The sequence below is a fragment of the Elephantulus edwardii genome, unplaced genomic scaffold (genome assembly GCF_000299155.1).
Source record: "Elephantulus edwardii isolate Elephantulus edwardi_28Jun2011 unplaced genomic scaffold, EleEdw1.0 scaffold00350, whole genome shotgun sequence".
Lineage (NCBI taxonomy): Eukaryota > Metazoa > Chordata > Mammalia > Macroscelidea > Macroscelididae > Elephantulus > Elephantulus edwardii.
Genome location: NW_006400100.1, coordinates 180904 through 202820, shown reverse-complemented (window position 1 = coordinate 202820; position 21917 = coordinate 180904). Strand labels below are relative to the sequence as shown.

The window sequence follows — 21917 nt, the reverse complement described above, 5'->3', positions numbered from 1 at the left end:
TGCTTTGGGGTTGGAGGCCGTGCTAATGAGAGTTCAAAGTTTAGTGAGTGGTTCTTATTTTGGTTCACTGTTCTGACATCACTCATGTTCCTAAAATAGTAATTCCATATACATCAGAAAGTTGATGTGTTTGAACCTCCACTGCTGGATTATCAGGTTTATCCACTGCAATACCAGGGCTCCTTAGTGACACCATTTGAAAAGATCTTAATACATGTTTGGAAATATGCACTGTTGAATTAATCTTGACCCTATGTGGCCTCATGTATGTAGTCAAATTACTCTATAGTGACCTTTCAGAAGCAGACTGCCTGGCCTTTCTTCAGAAGTCCTTCTGGTTGAGTTTGAGCTAGTAACTTTTGGTTGGCAGCCCAGTATTTAATCTTTTGAACCAGCTAGGAATCCTGATGGGAGCTTTGTGGCATAGTGGCAAGAAGTTACACTGCAATCACGAAGGCACACAGTTCAAATCCACCAGCTGCTCAGTGGGAAAATGATGGGCAATCTTCTGTGTGATTAATTTTCTGTGAAAACCCGCCAAAGGGTCAACTATGGGTCAGTTCCAGTTCAACGGTACACAAAAACAACAAGGATCCTGTAGTACTGTGCAGTGAAACAATAGAAGCTAATCAAAGGATCCTTAACAAGTTCAACATTAATGGTCACCCCTGGAGGGGAGGCAGCATTGAGGCTTTGAAGATATTATTATTCCTTTTCTTAAACAACACTAAGTGGATACAAAGATTTTTTTCTTTACACAATCGCTCATATACACTTTTGGGATACATAATAGCCACTATTTTCAAACTGGCCGGTAATGGAACTGGCTAGTAGCCGTCATAGTTAAATCTCTTCTTCAGCTCAAGGAAAGTGGCCGGAAATGCTCCTGGCCCATCTCAGCTGAGCTTCCGGCGCGGAGAGTTTCCTCAACGTCACTGAGCGTGCGACCCCTAGCGGCACGGCACCCTGGGGCTCCACCATCCGCTACCCAGCAGGCGGGACTTCCGGGGGCGGGACTTCTGGCGAGTGACTGACGGGCGCAGCATCAGCAGCAGCGGCGGCGGCAGAGCCTGAGGCGACAGCATCTGCGGCGGCGGTGACTGTGGCTGTGGCCTGCGGTCCCACGGAGGCAGGCGGCAGGCCGAGTGCCGGCCCGACAGCGGGCCACGCTGGCGGCAGCGATGGCGGCGCTGATGGAGATACAGATGGACGAAGGCGGCGGCGTAGTGGTGTACCAGGATGACTATTGCTCGGGCTCGGTGATGTCGGAGCGCGTGTCGGGCCTGGCGGGTTCCATCTACCGCGAGTTCGAGCGCCTTATCCATTGCTACGATGAGGAGGTGGTCAAGGAGCTGATGCCGCTCGTGGTGAACGTGCTGGAGAACCTAGACTCGGTGCTCAGCGAGAACCAGGAGCACGAGGTGGAGTTGGAGCTGCTGCGCGAGGACAACGAGCAGCTGCTCACCCAGTACGAGCGTGAGAAGGCGCTGCGCAAGCAGGCCGAGGAGGTGCGTGGGGCGCGCGCTGAACCCCGCCCGAGACACCCCGCTCCACCCCGCCCTGGAACACCGCCCCGGTTCCCGCCTCTGACCCCGCCCTGACCCCTCCCCGCCGGCCCCCCCAACCACATTAGCTCCCCAGCGCCCCCGCCTGGCGGGCGTAGCCTGGCCTTCACCCTCCCTGTGGCCTCCCCACCCAGTTACCAGACCCCTGTCCCCAGTGGCTACTCTCACTTGGTCCCCTGCACTCCTCCACTCCGCGTGCCCATTTCAACCCTTTACCCAGTGCCCTGCCTGCTAGCCCGACCCACTTATCCTCCCATCTCCACCCCATCCCTAGATGTCCGACCATTGACCACAGACTAGAGTCCCCGCCTTCCCATCGCCTCCTAGAACCCCACCTTGCCCCACTTTCCCCCCCTTGCTCCTTCTTGCTGCACCTGCCTGTACCGTTATCTAATCCTTTACGTTTTCCTATTCAGCTTCTAAGTCTTCCCTGATCCCCGTCTCCACCCCCTTGTGCTCCTAAACCCATCTAGCCTCCAGACTCCCATTAAAGTACCCTGTGAGGGCCCTCAGCTTCCCCAGCCCTCCACCCAAACCCTGCTTGCCTACCCCTGGTTGCTTCATCCCTTCTGCCCTCTCAATCCAGCTCAGTCCTCAGGCTCCCATGCAATCCAGAATTGTTCTCTACTTCTTCATCTTATTCTGGTCCCTACTCTGGTCCAGAGATTCCATCTCCATCCCCAGTCACTCCACCCTCCAGCTCCTCTCTGCCCCATCAGAGTCGCTTCCCAGCCCCACCCGTCCTTGCCCAGACTCCAAGACCCCCGTGCCCCCTGACCGGTCAATAGTCTCTCGGTGCCCCGTGGGACTAGAACTCCCTCTTCTGGTCTGGTATTCTCCCTATCTGTAGTCTCCAGCCTGGAGTCCTGACCACATCTTGATTGGTGCAGCTTTGGCTAGCCCTGATCCTGGAGCACAGTAGTCTTCTCCTCTTCTGTCCACTTCTCCTTACAGTCCCCAGTGCAATGCTGTGTGTGTGTATGTGTGTGTGTCTTTTACCAAGCAGATTTCTTAGACCTACATTCCAGAGTCGGCTCACGGTGACTTTCTAGGGGGCTGCAATGAGAAGTGAGTGAGCTGTGAGTGTTAGACCTTGTCCACAATCTCTTACTTTGTTGGGGCATGCAGGAACTAAAGGATTGGTAGAAACGAACACTGCAGTTGGACAACCCTGAACAACATAGGTTCCTGGAGGTGACTTCTTTGCCCTCTGATTCCCTTTGTCAGTTAGATGATGTGGCTTACGTGGAAAGTCTTCTCTGGCTTTGAAGGAATTTGGTCGCATTTTAGGCTATTTCTCTCCATCATCTGGGAATGACTTGCTTGCAAGCCAGTTAGATGGAGGCTCTTTGTTGGTAATATGCTCTAACTTCATTTACCATCAGCACATCCAGCAACAACTACAACTGGGCCCTCGAGCCTTGTCCTTTGCAGAAAACAGAAACTGAGGGAAGGAGATTTGAGTGATGTAGGTTCTCAGCTTTCCCTTGCCATGGATTCTTCCAGTGACACGGACTGTGTCATCAGCTCTGCTTTTTTGTTTTCCATCAGCTCCATGCATGAGCAGCTCCTGGGCTCTGTGGGTCCTAAAATGCTGCTGTTATATGAGGTAGACAGTGATCTGATTTACAAACAGAAAGGGGATTATTTTAACACATTCAGCCTCTTTTCAAGTTATTTGATTCACTCGAATACTGAGAGAGAATATTGTTCTGATGTTTTGGTATATGCTCTCATTTGGCTTAAATTCTTTTTATAAAAATGAACAGTGTGTCCCATCCTACATTCCTGCCAAGGGTAGTTTGTTTGACTTTGAGGGTTCCTACAACTGTCAGGAGACTATTTCCTACTCATTGGATCCCCTGATCCATTGCAAAAGGATCCCTGGTTAAATGCTGTGCTTCTAACTGAAAGGCCAGCAATTTGAAGCCAGCAGCCACTCCCCAGGAACAAGATGGTCAGGCTCCTCAGAAAGAGTCACCACCTCAGAAATCCAACAGAGCGTCACTGCTAGTCTGAATCAAAGTGAACAGTAAATGTAGATCCCCAAAGTGGATATAATGCTCTCAACTTTTGGGAGTGTATACAGAATTCTAGCTCAGAGAAACTGCATGCATTTTTTGAGGAAGACACTGAGCTCTGGAGTAGAGGAACCCACCAAGGTCACGGCCCAGGAGTAGCTGGACCATGATGCTATATAAGCCCTGGGTTAGGGTTTAAAGTGTCACCTGGGGCCTGAAGCTAGGACTCTGCCCTCCACCCCTAGACTGTACTGCTGGCTCCTAATCCTAGTGTTTGGACCACCTTGGACCCATGTAGAGATAGTAGTGAGTGGGAAAGAACCAGAAGGAGAAAAATAAATGGATAGTTAAGGCTGGGACTCAACACTCCCAGCTGTGCATAGAGAGAGTCTTCCACACCCCAGGCTCCCACCCCCTTCTCTGGGCCCCTTGTTCTCAGAAGACACAACCTCCCAGGCTGACCCACCAGCACCCAGCTGTTCACAGTAGGAACCTTGAAGCAAGCTCACTGGTAGCCTGCATCCTGGCCCCAAGGGATGAAGGATGCTGACAGAACATCCTTAGAAAGACCTCAAATGACAGTGCAACTAAGGAAGGGGGAAAGACTTCCACATCCTGTCCATTGATTAGTGCAGGTGGAGCCATGTTCTTAGTGTGGCGGAAGGAGGCTGCTGTGGTCGGCTTACACAAGGGTGAGTGCACATGCCCTGGTGGAACTGTGATTAAAACACTCAGTTTCTGATGGAAAGGTCATCCCTTCAAACCTACCATCCCTTCCATTGGAGGTAAGATTAGGTAAAGATTTACAGATTCAGAAATCTTATGGGCCAGCTCTACTTTGTCCCACAGGATGGTCACATGTTGTAATAGACCCTCTAGTTGATAGATTTGGTTTTGGTTAAGAACTCTAGTGGCACAGTGGTTAAACACTTGAGCTATTTACTAGGAGGACAGTCATTTGAACCCACCAGTGCCTCATGGGAGAGAGCTGAGGGAATCGGTGTCCTTATAGATTCACAGCCTTAGGAAACCCCCTTGGGCAGTGGCACTGTGTCCTGCAGTCACTGAGCTGGTATCAACTCAGCAGCAGTGGCCTTGGCTTTTGACTCTGCTCCCCTACATGAAGAAAGGGAGCCCTGATGACCCTGTGGGTTAAGTGCTTACCTGCTAAACAAAAGCTCAGTGTTTTAAACTCAATCAGCAGGAGAAAAACGGGGCAGTCTGCTTCCATAAAGATGTACAACCCTGGAAACCCTCTGGGGCAGTTCTGCTTTACCCCTCAGAGTAGTTCTGAGTGGAAATCAACTCAGGGGCAGTGGGTGGGTAGGTGGACATCTGAAGATATTGAAGCTGGGATGCAGGCGTGTCTGCAGTACAAACTGCCCCTGCTTCAAAAGGCTTCATCAGAGGGTAATGTGAGCCGCCTGCAGCATCCCAGCCAAAGCTCTGAGCAGAACAAACGTCCTCTCCCCTCCTCCTCTCCCCTTAGCACCAGAGGACCAAATCTGTCAGAACTCCCTGTGGCTGGTTGGCTGGGTTGATATGTATGGAACTGACAGGGGACAAGGAGAGGGCCCAGGCCCCCAGTCTTTGAGTGGCAGATTGGGCATCAGCCCAGTCCCCTCGAGCTGCTCAGCCTCTTGATAGCAAGTTGGGTGCCGGGGGACAAAACACTCACTGTCATCCCTGATGACTGGACAGTCAGTGGAGCCCCGGCTTCTTGTTTCACTTCATTCCTTCCTCCTCTCCTCTCCAATCTTCTGGGTTTTATCTTTTGACAAATGCTGCCCTTAAGATCCTGTGTGGTTGAGTCTCTAAGTGCTGCGAATCTCCCTGGTATTATAGTTTACCTTATAGATCTGTTTTTGGGCTGCAAGCTGCATCATAAGGATGATTTCAGCTCCAGGTTCAAAGAGCAGCCATGGGCTTGGGGATCCTATCAGTCTCCAGCAGACCAGTAAGCCTGGCCATTGCTGTGATGTTGAGGTTTGTTCTACATTCATCTCCCACCTTATCTCAGTCAACAGTGATAGGTGGGCACCATCTAGTTCTTCTGTTCATCTTCATTTGCTTAAATCTTAATGGCCTCATGTGACCAGGGCTGCCATTCTAGGCAATGCAGCATCAGACAGACTAGCTCTGTGGTGTTCAACAGAGCTGCAGGCTCATGTTTCTAGTTTGCTTACCTTTAAGCAAGAGATGCTCAGTAGCTGTTATTGTTTTTACTGAACGTGTTTTAGAGAGAGAGGCGATCTTAAAGCAGCAAAGGTCTGGATAAGGTGACTGGACAAATGTAAAGAAAAAGAATTATTACAATCTTACTTTTAAAAAAATAACACAAAACAACACACCATAATTTGAGTGAACATTTACAGAGCGGATTGGTTTAACAGTTCATGCACATTTTCATTCATGATGCAGAACCTCATAATGTGGAGTACTCTTCTCAGTTCTCCTGTGTGTTTCTCATTTTCATCCCTCCTTTCCTTTCCTTTCTTGCCTCTTGAGTTTTCTCCTTGAACCATTGTTTCCCCTTTGATCTCGCATGGTGGATTGCTGTAAGTGTTATTGATCATTTCATAAGCCTGACTTCTGTTTGCTTGGGAGTTGAGCCACAGGGGTGAGTTCAGCTCCAGGGATGGAAGGGCAGAAAGAAAGTGTGAGATGAAAAAGTGAGTACCAGTTGTTTGGGAACCAGAGCAGGGGTGATGAAACTCCCAGGAGGCTGAGAATTGGTGTGATGTGGAAAGCGTGGTGCACAAAACAGTCTGACGTTGAAGACATAGGATTACATATTTACTCTGGATTTTGTTGATTTTATATATTTGGTTATAGCTGTATCAAGCTGTTACTGATACATGTATTTAAAGGGTGCCATTTGATAAACTTTGACAATGTATGTCAGATAAAAGCCGTCACCCGAAGCGGGACACATCCATCACCCCAAAAGCTTCTTCATGCTCCCACTTCATCATCCACTGTACCCTGCTTTCCTCCCAGGTTACCACTGATCAGTTTTTGCCAATTTGAATCTTCTAGAATTTTATGTTAATGCAATTAAAAAATATTGTACCCTCCTTTCTTTTTTGTCTGGCTTCATAAAGCATAATGGATTTGGGTTTTTTAATGATTATGTTTAGTAGCTCCAACCTCTGCCTTCCCAAGCCTCTGGCAACCACTAATCTCCTTTGTATCTCAAATGCATTTACCTGTTCCAGATAGTGCACTAAATAGGGTTATGCAATATCTGGTCTTTTGTCTGTGACTTATTTTACTCAAAGAACTTCTGGTGGTGCAGTATACAATATGTCAGGCTGCTAACTGAAAAGTTAGCAGTTCAAACCCACTGGACACCTAGATGGAGAAACATTGGCATTCTCCTCCTGTAAAGATTTACAGCCTTGGAAATCCCACAAATGGTTGCCATGAATCCGATTCAGTGTGAGGGCAGTGCGATAATTAGTTACTCAAAGGCGTCCTGATGGCACAGTGGTTTAAACACTGTTAACTGACAGGCAGCTGGTTTGGATCCACCAGCCACTCTTAGGGAGAAATATGGCCAGTTTTCCTTCATCAAGGTTTATAGCCTCGGAAAACTGTTGAGGAGCCTTCCCTCCAAATCTCCTTTCTGGGAGAGAGATCCGTACCTTTGGGAATGTAACTTTCTAATAAATCTGGCATTACTATTTACCTGCCAAAAAAAGAAACCTGTTGGGAGGGTCACCAGGAGTCAGAATCAACTCAGGGTCTATGGGTTTGGTTTTACTCAATGTCACGTTTTTGAGGCTGATCCATGTCAAAGATGTGTCAGACTCCGTTTCTCTCCCTTCCTGACTCCATGGTATGAATCCCATACTCCATGGTATGAATAGATCGCATCATATGTGCATACTCACTGGTTGTTATCACTCTGTGATTACCACCTGGGTGTGACGATTCTGAGATTCACCCTAGTGGCTTGGGTGCCAGTCGCACATTGCTTGCTGCTTAGCTGTGTCCACCTGTGAAGGAGCTCAGCCCACCCAGCTGCCGATAGAGCTGGTAGCCCTACCAATAGGAATTCTTGATGCATTTGTCACTTCAGTCAATCAAGTGGTCCCACTGCTCAGCCTGTTAATAGCCTGCTGTGAGCTAACATGTGCATGATCACCCAGACGATTATGTTATTAAGGAGGTCTTTGTAGTTGGGTGTCATTGAGTCAACCCCAATTTCCAGCACCTCACATACAAAGAAGGAAACACTGTCCAGCCTGTCCTCACAATCTCTACTGCCCACCTTGATCCTTTTGTTGCAGCCACTGTTTTCTGGGGGTGGGGGGGGAAGTCTTCCTTTCACTGAACCTCTACTTTACCAACATGATGTCCTTTTCTAAGAATCTGCCCCTCCTGATAACCTGTCCAAATTATGGGAGATGAAGTCTCACCATTCTGGCTTTAAAGAAGCATTATAGCTAAACTTCTAAGAGAGATTTATTTGTTCTTTCGACAGTCCATATTTTTCAATGGCAGTTCTTATTCAGTGGTTCCTAACAACAATTACAAGGCAATAGAAAATACCATGGCTTGGATTAATTAAGCCCACCTTAGTCTTTAATTGCCATCTTCACTCTTAAGCATTTTAGAGAGGTCTTTTGTAGCAGGTGGAAGCCATTTACAGCTGACACTAGTAAATATCCCTCGTTGTTGTTGTTGTTGTTGTTGTTGTTAGGTGCCAGCGAATCCGGTACAATTCATAGCAACCCAGTGAACAACACAGCTGAACCCTGTTTTATCCTGCACCATCCTCACAATCTCTGACACTTGGCGCAAGCAAGATTGTGTCATCCACATACTGAAGGATCTTCCTCCAGTTCTGAAATTTTGAGGACAGCTACCTGGCCTACTGACTGGAAGAGATCTTTGTTTGTTCACATTCCTAAGAAAGATGATCCAACAGAATGTGGAAGTTATCAAACAGTAGCTCTGGTGGCCTAGTGGCAAGACACTGTGCAGCAATCCTGAAGGCACATGGTTTGAGGCCACCAGCTGCTCCATGGGAGAAGGATGGGCAGTCTCTTCCTGTGCTATTTTTTTTTCTTTCTTTTCGGGTACCATCAAATCAGATCTGACTGGCACAGGAGGAGATTGCCCTTCCTTCTCCAGCAGAACATCTGGTGGATTTGAAGCTCGTGTCTTTGGGATTGCAGTGGGGCTTCTTTGCCACTATGCCACCAGAGCTCCCTCCTCCTATGCTATTAACTGCCTCTGAAAACCCGCCAGAGGGTCAGCTATGGGTCGGTTCCGACTCAAAGGTACACAACAACAACATCATTAATATCATATGCAAGCAAAATACTGCTGAAGATCATAAAAAAAATCCCCCAACAAACAAAAACACTAGAACAGTACATAGATAGAGAACATTCAAGCAGGTTTTAGAAGAGGCTGTGACACTAGGGATATAATTGCTTTTGTCAGATGGATCTTACCTGAAAGCAAAGACTATCAGAAGAAATATCTATTTGTGCTTTATTGACTATGCAAAGACATTTGACTGTGTGAATCATAACAAATAATGGCTAATAATGAGAAGTATGGAAATTCCATACCACTTGATTGTGCTCATGCAAAACCTATTCCTAGTCCAAGAAATTATTGTGCAAATAGAGCAAGGGAACACTTCATGGTTTAAAATTAAGAAAGAGTGTGTCAGGATTGTATTCTTTCTCCAGTGTCCCTCTGTCTGTATTAAGAAAGTACCCTCACCATCCAGGGCTGTAAAGTCTGATCCAAGGAGATGAAATACTTGAGAAGGCACTGAGCCCCTATCAGGAGGGTCATCACCACCAGTCCCTGTGATAGGGGAGAGTGGAGGAATGTCCAGTTAAATGTGGTAGTGTCCCTGCCCTCCATCTGGTGGTCTGCTGAGATGGACATCAGGACAGTTACATTTCTGCAGCCCAGATTCTGAGTGTCTTAGTCACCCAGAACTGCTGTGTCAGAGATACCACAAGCAGAAGTTTATTCTCTCCCAGTTTAGGAGCATAGAAGTCCAAATCGAGGGTGCTGGCTCTAGGAGAAGGCGTCCCTCTGTCAGCTCTATCATTCATACTCTAATCATAGGAAATTCTCCTTACATGGACCCCAAGTTCCAGGGATTCACTGTGCTCCCAGCTCATCTTTCTTGGTGGCAAGGGGTCCCCTCTGATCTCACTTGATTTAACCCATTTTAAATCTCAAAAGACGCTGATTCAAAATACATCCTAATCTTGTAGATTATTTCTTACAACACATGACATCATAAAATGAAAGATCATGACATAGTATTGGAAATCAGGGCCCAACCAAGTTAACAGATACTGGGGTGGGGGACATACAATTCAATCTATGACACACAACAGTATTGTCTTTACTCTCTAGTTCTGCTATGAAAAATGCCCCAACTAGATGTTAAAATAGAAAGTTATTCTTTTATGTTTAGGAGTCTAGATGTCCAAATTCAGAGTACCAGCTCTAGACGGCTTTCTATTTCAATTCTGGAGGAAGGTCCAGGTCTTCAGCATCTGTAGGTCTGGAATTCTTAGAGGTCCCCCTGTGCCTTCTCCTGTGTCTAGGAGCTTCCCAGAACAGGGACCAGGGTCCAAAGGATGCACTCCACTCCTGGTAATTCTTTCTTTCTTTTTCTTTTTTAATACTAGTTTACAAAATTTGGATACATTGTTTTCAAGAACAGATTCTTCCAATTTCACTCACCCCCCTACCTATCAAATTGTACAACTCCATGACTAATCCCTCCTCCCCCTGCACATCCTCATCCCTCAGCTTCCATCCTCCCTTACCCCCTTTGGATCCTTATACTCATTCTTCAAAAATGGTCTGTCAATTATTTCTTGGTAGTTCTGAGGCACCTCCCTTCTGCTTGCTTCCCTGGCTTTCTATGGCAATTAAAAGATAGTACAGGCCACACCCTAGGGAATTCTCCTTTACATCAGGTCCTGGTTGTTATGGGATTAAGGAGTGTTAGATTCCCGCTTTAATCCTTTTACAGCTATTTGATTTAGCGGATCATGAGCTTTATTACATAGCTTCCATGTTATGTTATATCATTACTTTTAAGCACTTTCACGCTCTTACTCATTGTCATTGAGGCAAAGCTGACATAGCTGAACCTCCTGTGAGTTTTTGGAAGCCATGTATATCACTGCAGGAGACTGCCCATCTTTCTCCTGCCACGCCACTGGTTGATTTGAACCTCCCAAGAGTTGTGGTCTTTGGTTTAGTATCAACTCCCTATGGACCATGGTTCCATATACTATCAGGAATCATGCACGCTTTGATGGGGCAAGGGAGACAATTCAATCCAGGACAATTATCCTGTGTTACAGTTTCCCAAAGCAGCTTCCTCCCCCAGCTTCCTTTACCTTCTGTGAAATTTGATTGTTACTCCTTTGATCTCTCTGCTTCCACTACCCTTTTCTCTAGCAACCTTCTTATTCTTGCTCCTTTCCTGTCCAGACATCCAGATCAACTCAAAATCCATTCAAGTGTTTAGAATTTGTGATTTCTTGAGGGTAAGGACCCATTTCCTTTGCTGAGTAGCAATCACCACTATGTATCTTTTTTCCTTTTTCCAAAGCAGAAGCAGCTAGAAAGCAGAAGCTGATAGAAAGTAGAGAAAGTCAGGCCATTGATCAAGGATTCTTTAGAAAACACAATTTTACTTGAGAACAACTTTTCCCAGGCAAGTTTTTCACAGGATGGGGCATTGAAAGGAGGACTCTAGTTCTCTCCTCATTTTTCTTTGATCCCTTGATATCAGCCATACCATGGCCATGGACTGTTAATTAAAAGGTCAGCTGTTCAAACCCACCAGCCTTTCCTGAAGAGATAGGTGATGAGACAGTTCACTTCTGTAAAGATTTGCAGCCCATGGAAATGCTATGGGCAAGTTTGCTGTGTCCTCCTATAGGGACCCTGTGAGTCTTAATTAATCAGCTAGATGCCAGGATGGTAGGTGGGCAACTTGTTCTATGCAATTTGGTGTGTACTGTACTTGCCAGTTCTTCACCCTTGCCCACATCCTTTCTTCCATGCATTAAATAGTATACTCGAGGATGATATAAAGAGTCCTGGTAGCCCAGTGGTCAAGGTCTTCTGCTGCTAACCAAAAGGTCGGTGATCCAAACCTACCAGTCATTTTATAGCAGAAAGAAGTGATAGCATTCTCCTGTGAAGATTACAGCCTTGGAAATGCTCTGGGGCCATTCTCCATCATGCAGGGTATGGACAGCAGTGAGACTTGTGGGGAAAATGAGCTCTCCAGGTATAGCCTTTAAGCACTAGGCTACTAACCCATCCATTGGTTCTTAATGGGAGTGGCTTTGCAGTGTGTGTGTGTGTGTTGGTGACACTGATTCTTTGTGTGTTTTATTTAGCAGTTGAGCTGTATATAAAGAAATACATATTTTTATTTGTTTCTTTTTTGTACCGTTGAGTCAGAGCCCACCCGTAGCTGACCCTTCAGTAGATATACAGAGGCAGTAAATTGCACAGGAGGAGATCACTCATCTGTCTTTCATGGAACAGCTTGTGGATACCAACTGCTGCCAGAGCCTACCATTTAGAAATAGGAGCTCTGGTGGCCTAGTGGCAAGAAGCTGCACTGCAATCCTGAAGGTATGTGAATTGAGGCCATTAGCAGAAGGATGGACAGTCTTCTCCCATGCAATTAACTGCCTCTGAAAACCCACCAGGGGATCAGCTATGGGTTGATTCCAACTCTACAGTACACAACAACAGATTAGAAACAGATTTATTTTTATCTGTTTTATTTTTCTGTTTCCTCAATTCTTGACTATTGGAAAGAAACCAATACATTATTGGGTTGAGTGTTGGGGGGCTCTGAATCCAGTCATGCCCTGGATTTTCATGCACAGACTCTAGGTTTGTCATTGATTCTCAGACTGAGCTGTGGCCACGTCTCAGATGTACCTGACACTTGCCCATGGACACACTTCGTTATTGTGCTTTGCAGATACTAGCATTTTTTTGCAGATTAAAGAGTTGTGGAGCAAGTCTTTGGGCACTATTTTTCCAACAGTATGTGCTCCTTCTTCATGCCTCTGGGTCACATTTTGGTCCTTCATGCAACATTATCATGATACCATTGCACACATACTATGGTTGTAGACAGTTTGAATCCACCAGCCACTCAGGCAGAGAAAGGTGGGCCTCTCCTGTAAAGATTTACAGTCTCTGAAACCCAGTGGAGGGTCACAATGAACTGACTTGATAGCAATGAGTTTGGGGTTTTCTTTTCTTTATTACTTACTTATACTCCCTCCTCGCTACCACTGCCCTGAGTCAACTCTGACCCAAAATGTCCTTGTAGGACTGAACAGAACTGCCTTCTGAGCGGTGTAGCTCCAGTGGAGCAGCTGGTAGAACTCAAATACCAACCTTTCAGTTAAGAGCCCAACATTATTTCCTCTCAATAAGGTTTGCTATTGCTGTTGTTAAAATGATACCATAAATATCAGGTAAGACTTGCTATGATCTCAGCTCAGCATGATAACTTTTGCACCAAGTGGTCCAAAATAGTAGAGGACCCATCTTCACATAAAATCTGCAAATACACCTGCTTTCTACCAGTTAGATTTGTAATTTGGATTTCTGGCATTACTTTAGGTCCCTGGCATCAGAATTGTACATCTTCATGCATTGCAGTTTCAGTGGTTGCTGTTGGAAGTGTAACTTTTGTCGTTACTGCCATGATTGGCTTTTATGAATGCTGGAAGTTAGAATTATCTAGTTTCCACCTGGAAGTAACTCCAAACACCATACTGGCCAGAATGAAGTAGAAATGGAAGCACAGAGAGCCACTGCCTCACAATAGGCTTTATTAAACCTAGCTGTTCTCTATCCTGTGGACTTTTTTTACCCTTGAGTGTTTTTATGTAAAAATAAACTTTGGCTTTTATTGTTTTTCTGTTTTTACTTTTTTAAAAAACTATGATTTTCAAGATGCTGCACTGCAATCCCAGAGGTACGCGGTTCAAACCCACCAGATGCTCTGCTGGAGAAGGAGGGGGCAATCTCCTCCTGTACCAGTCAGATCTGATTTGACAGTACATGTAAAAATAATACCATAAAAACAAAAAACCCAACAAACTATGATTTTTAACAAAAGTTTACAAAAAGTTGGATTTTCATTCATTCATTCTTACACATTTTCCTCCCTAGGCCCCCAGCTCACTTTTCTTTTAAACAATATTCATTTATTGTTGTACTTTTTCCTCCCTCCCCCCACCCAGTCCACTTTGCTATGCACCTATTATTCCGACTGTTGGCATATAGATAATGCTTAATTATGTATTTAAACAGTTCTTTGCTTAATCTATTGCAATGCAGTGTTCATTATTTATCCCCTTTTCTCTCAGTTTCCCCCTAACCTCTATGTCAGTCCTGTTTTATATCAGTGGTGTTATGCAATATTTGTCCTTTTGTGGCTGAGCTATTTCACTCAACATAATGTCCTCTAGGGTCCCTCATGTTGTGTAATATTATGAGTTTCTTATTTTTCAGTGCTGCGTAGTATTCCATTGTGTGAATATACCACAGTTTTTCATTTGTTGATGGGTACTTGAGTTGTTTCCATTTCTTTGCTATTGTGAATAGTGCAGCAATAAATATGGGTGTGCATACATACATATGTTTGGGTGGATTCCTAGCAGTGGAATTGCTGGGTCAAATGGTATTTCTATTTTCAAATTTCTGAGAAAGCACTAGACTGCCTTCCATAGTTACTGTACCATTTTATATTCCCACCAGCAGTGAATAAGAGTTCTCATAAAAAGAAAAATTAAAAAAAAGTTCTCATCTTTTCACAACCTCACCAGCATTTGTTTTATGCCACCCTATTACACTTTGCTATTGTTGCTGGGGAAATTTTGGCTTTTAAAAGAAAAACAAGAGCCCAATGTGTGTGACACCAGGGCTCCCTTAGTAGATTAAAGTGTGAACTTGACCTTTATACACACTGGCAGCCAAAGAAATCCATGTGATTGGATTTATTGCAATATCCACTGCAGTGAGGAACCTGCAGTTGAGGACTCTCCAAGGTCTGCCTACACAGAACATCTCTACCCAACCCCATGTGCACTGTCTCCTGGAGCTTTGGGGAGCGTTCACAGCTCCAGAGGTACCACCCAATGTCCTAGCCACCACACCTGCTCGCACCTGTGTTTGGATCTAGGCCTACATGCTTGCAGAAGATGGGGAGTGTAAAACTCTAAGGTTTCACCACCTAATTCAGGACCCTGAAACCCTGTTAAGTAGATGAGGCTGATGGGAAGGGGCAGGGTGCTTAGTGTTGAGGACCAAAACGTCTTTTAAAAATTTGGTTCAAATCCATCAACTGTTTCTCTGGATAAAGATGGACCTTCTCTTCCTGATAAATTTATAACCTCAAGAGCCCAGTGAAAGATCCCCATGGACTGGAATGGACTTGACAGCAGTGGGGTTTTGATTTGTTCTCTTTCATAAGGGAGGAGGTGAATTGGTCAAATGGTGCCAAAAACCAACATCACAGATGCCATCAGTTTTTGTTTCTTGCAATACATCAGCCTGAGCATCTATCCAGAACCCTTAAAGGACAGGGGAGATGGAAGAATTGGATTTATATGGGAATATCTGTGGCCATCAAAAATACCCCTGGATGCTGGAAAGTACCAAAACATGAATGCTGCCATTACGCCAATGTGCTGAGCTGGTCAGCTCTTTGCATGCTGGGACTCGGGGACCCAGATACGTGGTTGGTTGGGTTCTAGATTCAACCTAGAAAGGTTTTTTTCTGGCATGCAAAAAGGGAGGATCAATCTCATTCATGAAGCACCTAGGACAAAGCAGACTCCAGGTCCACTTTACAGGGTTCATTCGACCCTCAATGAGATGAAGTGACACAGCGCCTACAACAGTGGGTTCAAGGGCAGCAGTGACTGTGAGGAAGGTGCAGGTGGGCAGGGTTTTGTTCTTCTGTACCTGGGTACTAGGAGTTAGAACCTACTCGATGGTGCCTAACCACAATAAACTTAGAGAGTGGTTTCACTGTGTAGCTTGGAAATTCACCAGAAGACAGATTCTCAACACTGAAGTACAGTACATTTTGAAAGAACACTTCGTCAGTGAGGTTGGAGAGAGGTAGGTTCTTAAAAGTGCTTTAAAAAGGGAATTGTGTACTATTTAGGAGTGAGAACTGGACATTTTGTACCTACATATTTAGAATGAGAACACCAAATGTGTTGCCCTTGGTTGTAAATTTGTTCATCCTTACTCTCTGGGCAGCTTAGAAGATTCATTGATTTGCCCTGTCTTAAGGGTCTGAGGGCTGTTTTGTGCCATTCTTATTTTTTATTGTGATGAAAGCGGACACAACACAACATTTGACTGTTCAAGTTTCTGCATGTGCAGCTCAGCAAATTGGATTGCATTCTTTATGTGGTGCAATTGTTCTCAACCACCTTTTCTGAATCACTCCACCCTCTTGAACACGAATTGACTGAACACTCGATAAACAACCACCAATCCTCCCTTCCCTAGTAGCCACCAATAAGCTAGGCTTTCTGTGTATTTTTAAATTTTTTTTAAAAAAACTATCTATTTTTTTTTTGTGTGTATGTACTGTCAAATCACATCTGACTGGTCCAGGAGGAGATTTCCCCTCCTCCAGCAAAGCACTGGTGGATTTGAACCACATACCTCTGGGATTGTAGTGCAGCTTCTTGCCACTAGGCCACCAGAGCTCCCTTAGGCTTTCTGTGTATTTGCTTATTTCAAATAAGTGTGACCACATGATATTTGTCCTTTTGAATGGACACATTTCACTCCTTGTGATGTTTTGGGTTTGTCAGTGTGCTGGCATGTCAGAACTTTGCTCCTCTTTATGGCTGAGCAGTATTCCATTGTGTGAATGGATGGACCACATTGCATTGAACTCTCCTCTGTTAACATTCTGTTGGCTCCACACTTTGGCTATTGTGAGAAGTGCCATCAGCCATGTGCCATTCTAAGGAGATGGTGATCATTTCAAGTATGGGCAGACCTCCCCTGATCAAGTCTTACTTTATTGCAGTTCAAGGGTACTACTTTTTAATTTATTTATTTATTCATCTGTCATAAATTAGAGGTTTGAGATAACCAGCCAAGCCCATCAGTGCCTTTTTTCTAGTAATACATCCTGACTATATCTTGGTCATTCTCCCCATATTTCATACTTGGCTCACTGAGATGGATTGACACAGTGGCTGTAACCATGGGATCAAGCACAAGCAGAGGTGGTGAGGATGGTGCAGGATTAGGCAGGGGGTTTGTTGTTGGACATGGGGATGCTGTGAATCAGGGTTGACTCAATGGCACCAAAGATAACCTTGCACACTATAGATGCCAGTACAGTGTAAACATATTTTTAATGCACCAGGAAGCAAGCAAACAAAAATGTGTGGTTTTGTTTTAAATTGTAGCCATATTTATTGGACAATGAAAAGAATGACCAATCAGAAATTGATAGTCTTGGAATTGTGATCTTGGTGAAGAATATTGAATATACAGACATATCATGAGACAGTCAAAAGTATGAACAAATATCTTCGAAGGAAGTTTAACCTTGGTAGAAGTGCAGCCAGAGTGTTCCCTGGAAGCAAAGATGGCAAGACTTTGTCACACATACTTTGAGCATATTACCAGGAGGGATCAGTCCATGGAGAATGCAAGATAGAGGAATGAGAGGAGCTCTGGTAGCCTAGTGGCAAGAAGCTGCACTGCAATCCCAGAGGTGTGTGGTTTGAATCCACCAGATGCTCTGTTGGAGAAGGAGGGATAGTCTCCTCCTGTACCAGTCAGATCTAATTTGACGGTACAAACACTCAAAATAAGAAAATAAAATTAAAAAATAAAAAAAAACAGAGGAAAAGAGAAAAGGGCAGCTCTGGTGGCCTCGTGGCAAGAAGCTGTGCTGCAATCCTGATGGCACACAGTTCGAGGCCACCAGCTGCTCCACAGGAGGAAGATGGACAGTCTTCTCCTGTGCAACCAACTGCCTCAGAAAACACGCTGGAGGGTCAGCTAAGGGTTGGTTCTGACTCTGTAGCACAGCATCAGCAAGGGAAAATGCTTGGAAAAATAGAGGATCAGTGAAAGAGAGGAAGATACTCAATGAGGTGGGTTGACATGCTGACTGTAACGATGAGCTAAACCCAGAAGGGTTAGACAGGACTTTGTTATTTTGTACATGGGGTTGCAGTGTCAGAGCTAACTGGGAGACACCTAACAAGGCTGTATTGTGCTGGTCTGGAACTGAACCTGCATTATCTTCAAGGTCAACTTGTATAATACTGGGTGGAGACTGCACACTCACCTCGCTTGCTAGCTTGCATCTTTTGTTATTGTTAACTAAAATGGCCTTACCTGAACTGTGTGGATCACCACAAATTGTGGCTAACCTTGAGGATAATGGGAATCCCAGAACACTTGATTGTGCTCATGTGAAACCAGGAATCCGTCTTCAGAATAGAGCAAGGAAACATTGCATGGTTCAAAATCAAGAAAGAAGTGCATCAGGGATGTGTTCTGTTTCCATACCTTTTAAATCTATATCCAGGACAGATCATTTAGGAGACTGGGCTTTATGAGGAGGAATGTGGCATGAGAATTGGAGGAAGACTCATCAACAACCTATGTTATGCAGATGACACAGCCTTGCTTCCTGAAACTGAGGAGGACCTGAAGCACTTGCTGAAGGTCAAGGACTGTAGTCTTCAATAGAAAGCTCAACATCAAGAAAATAAAGATTCTCACCACTGGATCAGTTGGCAGCACCATAATAGATGAAGAAGAGATTGAGGTTGTTATCTATTACAGCTTGCTCAGCTCCACAATCAACACTCTTGGCACCAGCAGTCAGAAAATCAAAGATGAATTGCATTGAGAAAATCTGCTGTTAGGGACCTCTCCAGAGTAATGAGAAGCAACAATGTCAATCTAGAGACTAAGGTGTGCTTCATCCTGGCCATGGTCTTCGCAATTACTTGCTATGCATCAGAGAGCCGGACAGTCACTAAGGATGACAGAAGAAGAATCGATGCCTTAGAGTTGTGATGGAGAAGAGTCTTGAATATACCATAGACTACCAAGAAAATAAATAGATCTGTCTTGGAGAGGATGAAGCAAAATTTCTCCTTGGAGCCTATGATTTTGAAGATCCATCTCACATATTTTAGGCACATGGCCAGGAGGGACCAGTCCTTGAAGAAGGACAACATACTTGGAAGGTGGAGGGACAATGCAGGAGAGGAAGACCCCAGATGAGAATGCATTGGTAGAGTAACTGGGGCAATGGGGTTGGTGAGTTGGAGTCAGTGAGGCTGGCTCAGGATAGGGCAGGCATCAGAGCTGTTGTATATAGGGTCGCTGTGAGTTGCAGACAGCTCAAGAGCACATAACAACAACTTGGAATTTTGAAATACTTTCTTCAAGAGCAGGAGAAAGATTTGTTTCCACCCTGGACAACTCTGTTGGTCTGTGGTAGCTTGTCCATTTGCTCAGAGCCTGTGAGGGTCCTTTCTAGTCAGCTCTGACTGCTGAATTGCTAGCTTTCCCCAAATGCCTAATGGGGCTAGCAAGAGTCTCCCTTTACCCAGGCTTCTCGAGGCCAAACCAGTGGAGAGGGAGGCCAGGCCTGTTCCTTTGGAGTCTGCAAGGTCGTGCCTGCATTTCTTGCACTTTCAGTGTCTCTGGAATGAGGCTGGCAGGGGGCGTTCACTTATATTCAGATGCTCCCTGCTTCTCAGGTCCCGTCCTGGGTGCTGTTCTTTTAGCACCACATTGCCAACTTTGCATCTTGGAAGGAGCCCTAGTAATGCAGTGGTTAAACACTTGACTGCTAACCAAGAAGTGAGCCGTTTGAACCTACCAGACACTCCTTAAAAGAAAGATGAGGCCGTCTGCTCGCCCAAAAGTGTACAGCCTTGGAAAGCCTACAGGGCAGTTTGACTCTGTAGGGTCTCTGTAAGTCAGAATCCATTCAGTGCTGGAGGCTGGCTGGGTTGTGTCTTTGAAGGAGCTCCGACAGCAGGGTAATGAAGCACTTAGCTGTTAACTGAAAGACGGATTCGCTAACTGCTCCACAGGAGAAATACATGGTTGTTTGCTCCTGTGCTCAGCATTGGATCCACTCAGTGTCAGTGGATGGTTTTGTTTACCTTCTCTCTCTGTGCGCGTGCACGTGTGTGTGTGTGTGTGTGTGTGTGTGTGTGTTTGATAAGCTCTAGTGCCATGGTGGTTAAAATTCTAGGCTGCTAATAATAAGAGTTCATGTTCTAACCCAGTAGCCACTTTACAAAATAAAAATATATCTGCTCTCATAAATATCAGGACTGTAGAGACCCTCTGGGACAGTTCTGCCTTGTCCTATGGAGTCACAGTCACTGTTAGCTGGAATTAGCAGCAGTGAGTCTGGGTTGGTAGAATTATTCCATGACGGTGCCCTGGTAGCTGGTTAAGCACTCAGTAACTAACAGAAGTCCAGTGATTCAAACCTGCCAATACCCCATAGGGAGCTCCAGTGGCCTAGTGGTAAGAAACTGCGCTGCAATCCACTGTATGTGGTTCAAATCCACCACTGCTCCATGGAAAAAGGATGAGCCATCTCTTCCCGTGTGATTAATTGCCTCTGAAAACCCACTGGTGGGTCAGCTATGGGTCATTTCTAACTTGACGGCACACAAGAACAACAAACAACCCCCTCAGATGAAAGCTAAGGTGATTTGCTCCCGTAAAGATTTGTTGTGGGCTGTTGAGCCGATCCTGACTCGTGGCAGTCTATGAAGCGCAGAGCTGAACCTTGTCTTATCCTGTGCCATCCTCCTCCTCTCTGATACACGTGTGCACATTGTTGTCATCACTGTGTCAGTCCATCTTGTTGAGACTCTTTCTCTCTCACCCTCCACTTTTTCAAGCATGCCCTTTTCCTAGGACTGACTGCACAAAGACTCCAGCTCTGGAAACCCTTTGCGACAGTTCTGTCCTGTCCTGTGGGGCTACTGTGTGTCAGAATGGTCTCAATGGCGGTGGGATTTTTATGTCTTTGGCTTTGAGGACAGCTGTGGGCTTCTAGCTCCTGTCTCCCCTGGGTTATTGCCTCCCCAGTTTTTCCATCTGGAGACCTATCTACTAGCTTAGCAAAGGGCTCCTGCCAGTGCCTCCTTGGCTCCTCTGCTTGCCCCGTGGGCATGCAGGCTGCTGTGGCAGGACAAAGCTGTTGGTTACTGGTGGAAATTTCATTTACTCCTCTCAGGACAGACTTAAAGGAAGTAAATCTTAAGAGTGTGATCTCTCATACATAATCATCAGTTTGCAAATCACTCTGCTGTCTCCCCAGCACTCCTCACTGACACAAAGCAGATATGCCAGTGGGAAAAGTTCTGGAGAGATCCTCTGAGGACCACAGAGCCTAAGTCCTTGTGAACCTCCACAGAACTGTGGTGGGCATCGTGTCCTCATCTATGCGTGAACCTCTGAGGTGCTACATAGAGGCAGGCAGTGATGGGTTTACGTCCTCTAAAGTCAGCCCCTCCTCACTGAGTCCTGGTTCAGCTCTCTTCACACTCTCACAATGCTCCTTTTCTGAATCTCATGCCCACCTTAAGCACCTTCACATAGGAAACAGGAACCAGGACCATTTCCTCAGAAACCTGTAACAGGTGATAAAAAAAAATAATAATAAATACAGTGACAACAGTCTGGAACAAGAGGTGCATTGCAAAATGGACTGGAGGAGGGAAGATGTACAACAATGAATGATAAAAGTAGATATTGGTGAAATGGAGATGCATTGGCATGGAACATTTTGAATCAGACAATCATATGATCTACTATGCTGGAGATGAAAAGGTGAGAAAAAATGAGGTTGCTTTCTTTTTTTTAGGTTGCTTTCATAGTTAAAAAGTAATTTTTACATTCATCCTGAAATACAGTGTTGTGTGACAGAATACATACAAGGAATTCCAGTGACTATCATTCATTTGAATAGATACACCAAAAAACAGAGCCAAAAAAGGAGGAAATAGAAGATTCCTATCAACTTTTGCAGCCAGAAATCGATCAGACATGCAATTAAGATGCTTTAATAATAATGAGTGACTGGAATGCAAAAGTTGAGAACAAGGAAAAAGGATCAGTAGTTGGAAAACATGGAGTTGGTGACAGAAAGGAGGCTGGAAATAGAATGATAGAACTCTGCATAATCAATGATTTCTTCATTACAAATACCTTTTTTTATTTTTTAATTTTTTTAATTTAT

General features: G+C 45.1%; 1 protein-coding gene across 1 annotated transcript in view; it reads left to right on the top strand.

The window, feature by feature from the left end:
- The first annotated feature begins 1193 nt into the window (after positions 1–1193).
- The window catches only part of MAPK8IP3 (mitogen-activated protein kinase 8 interacting protein 3), a 78938-nt gene continuing 58214 nt past the window's right edge, over positions 1194–21917 (top strand). The window contains exon 1 of the mRNA XM_006901901.1: positions 1194–1508. Within this exon, the coding sequence (XP_006901963.1) occupies positions 1194–1508 (315 nt within the window). The remainder of the gene's footprint in view (positions 1509–21917) is intronic.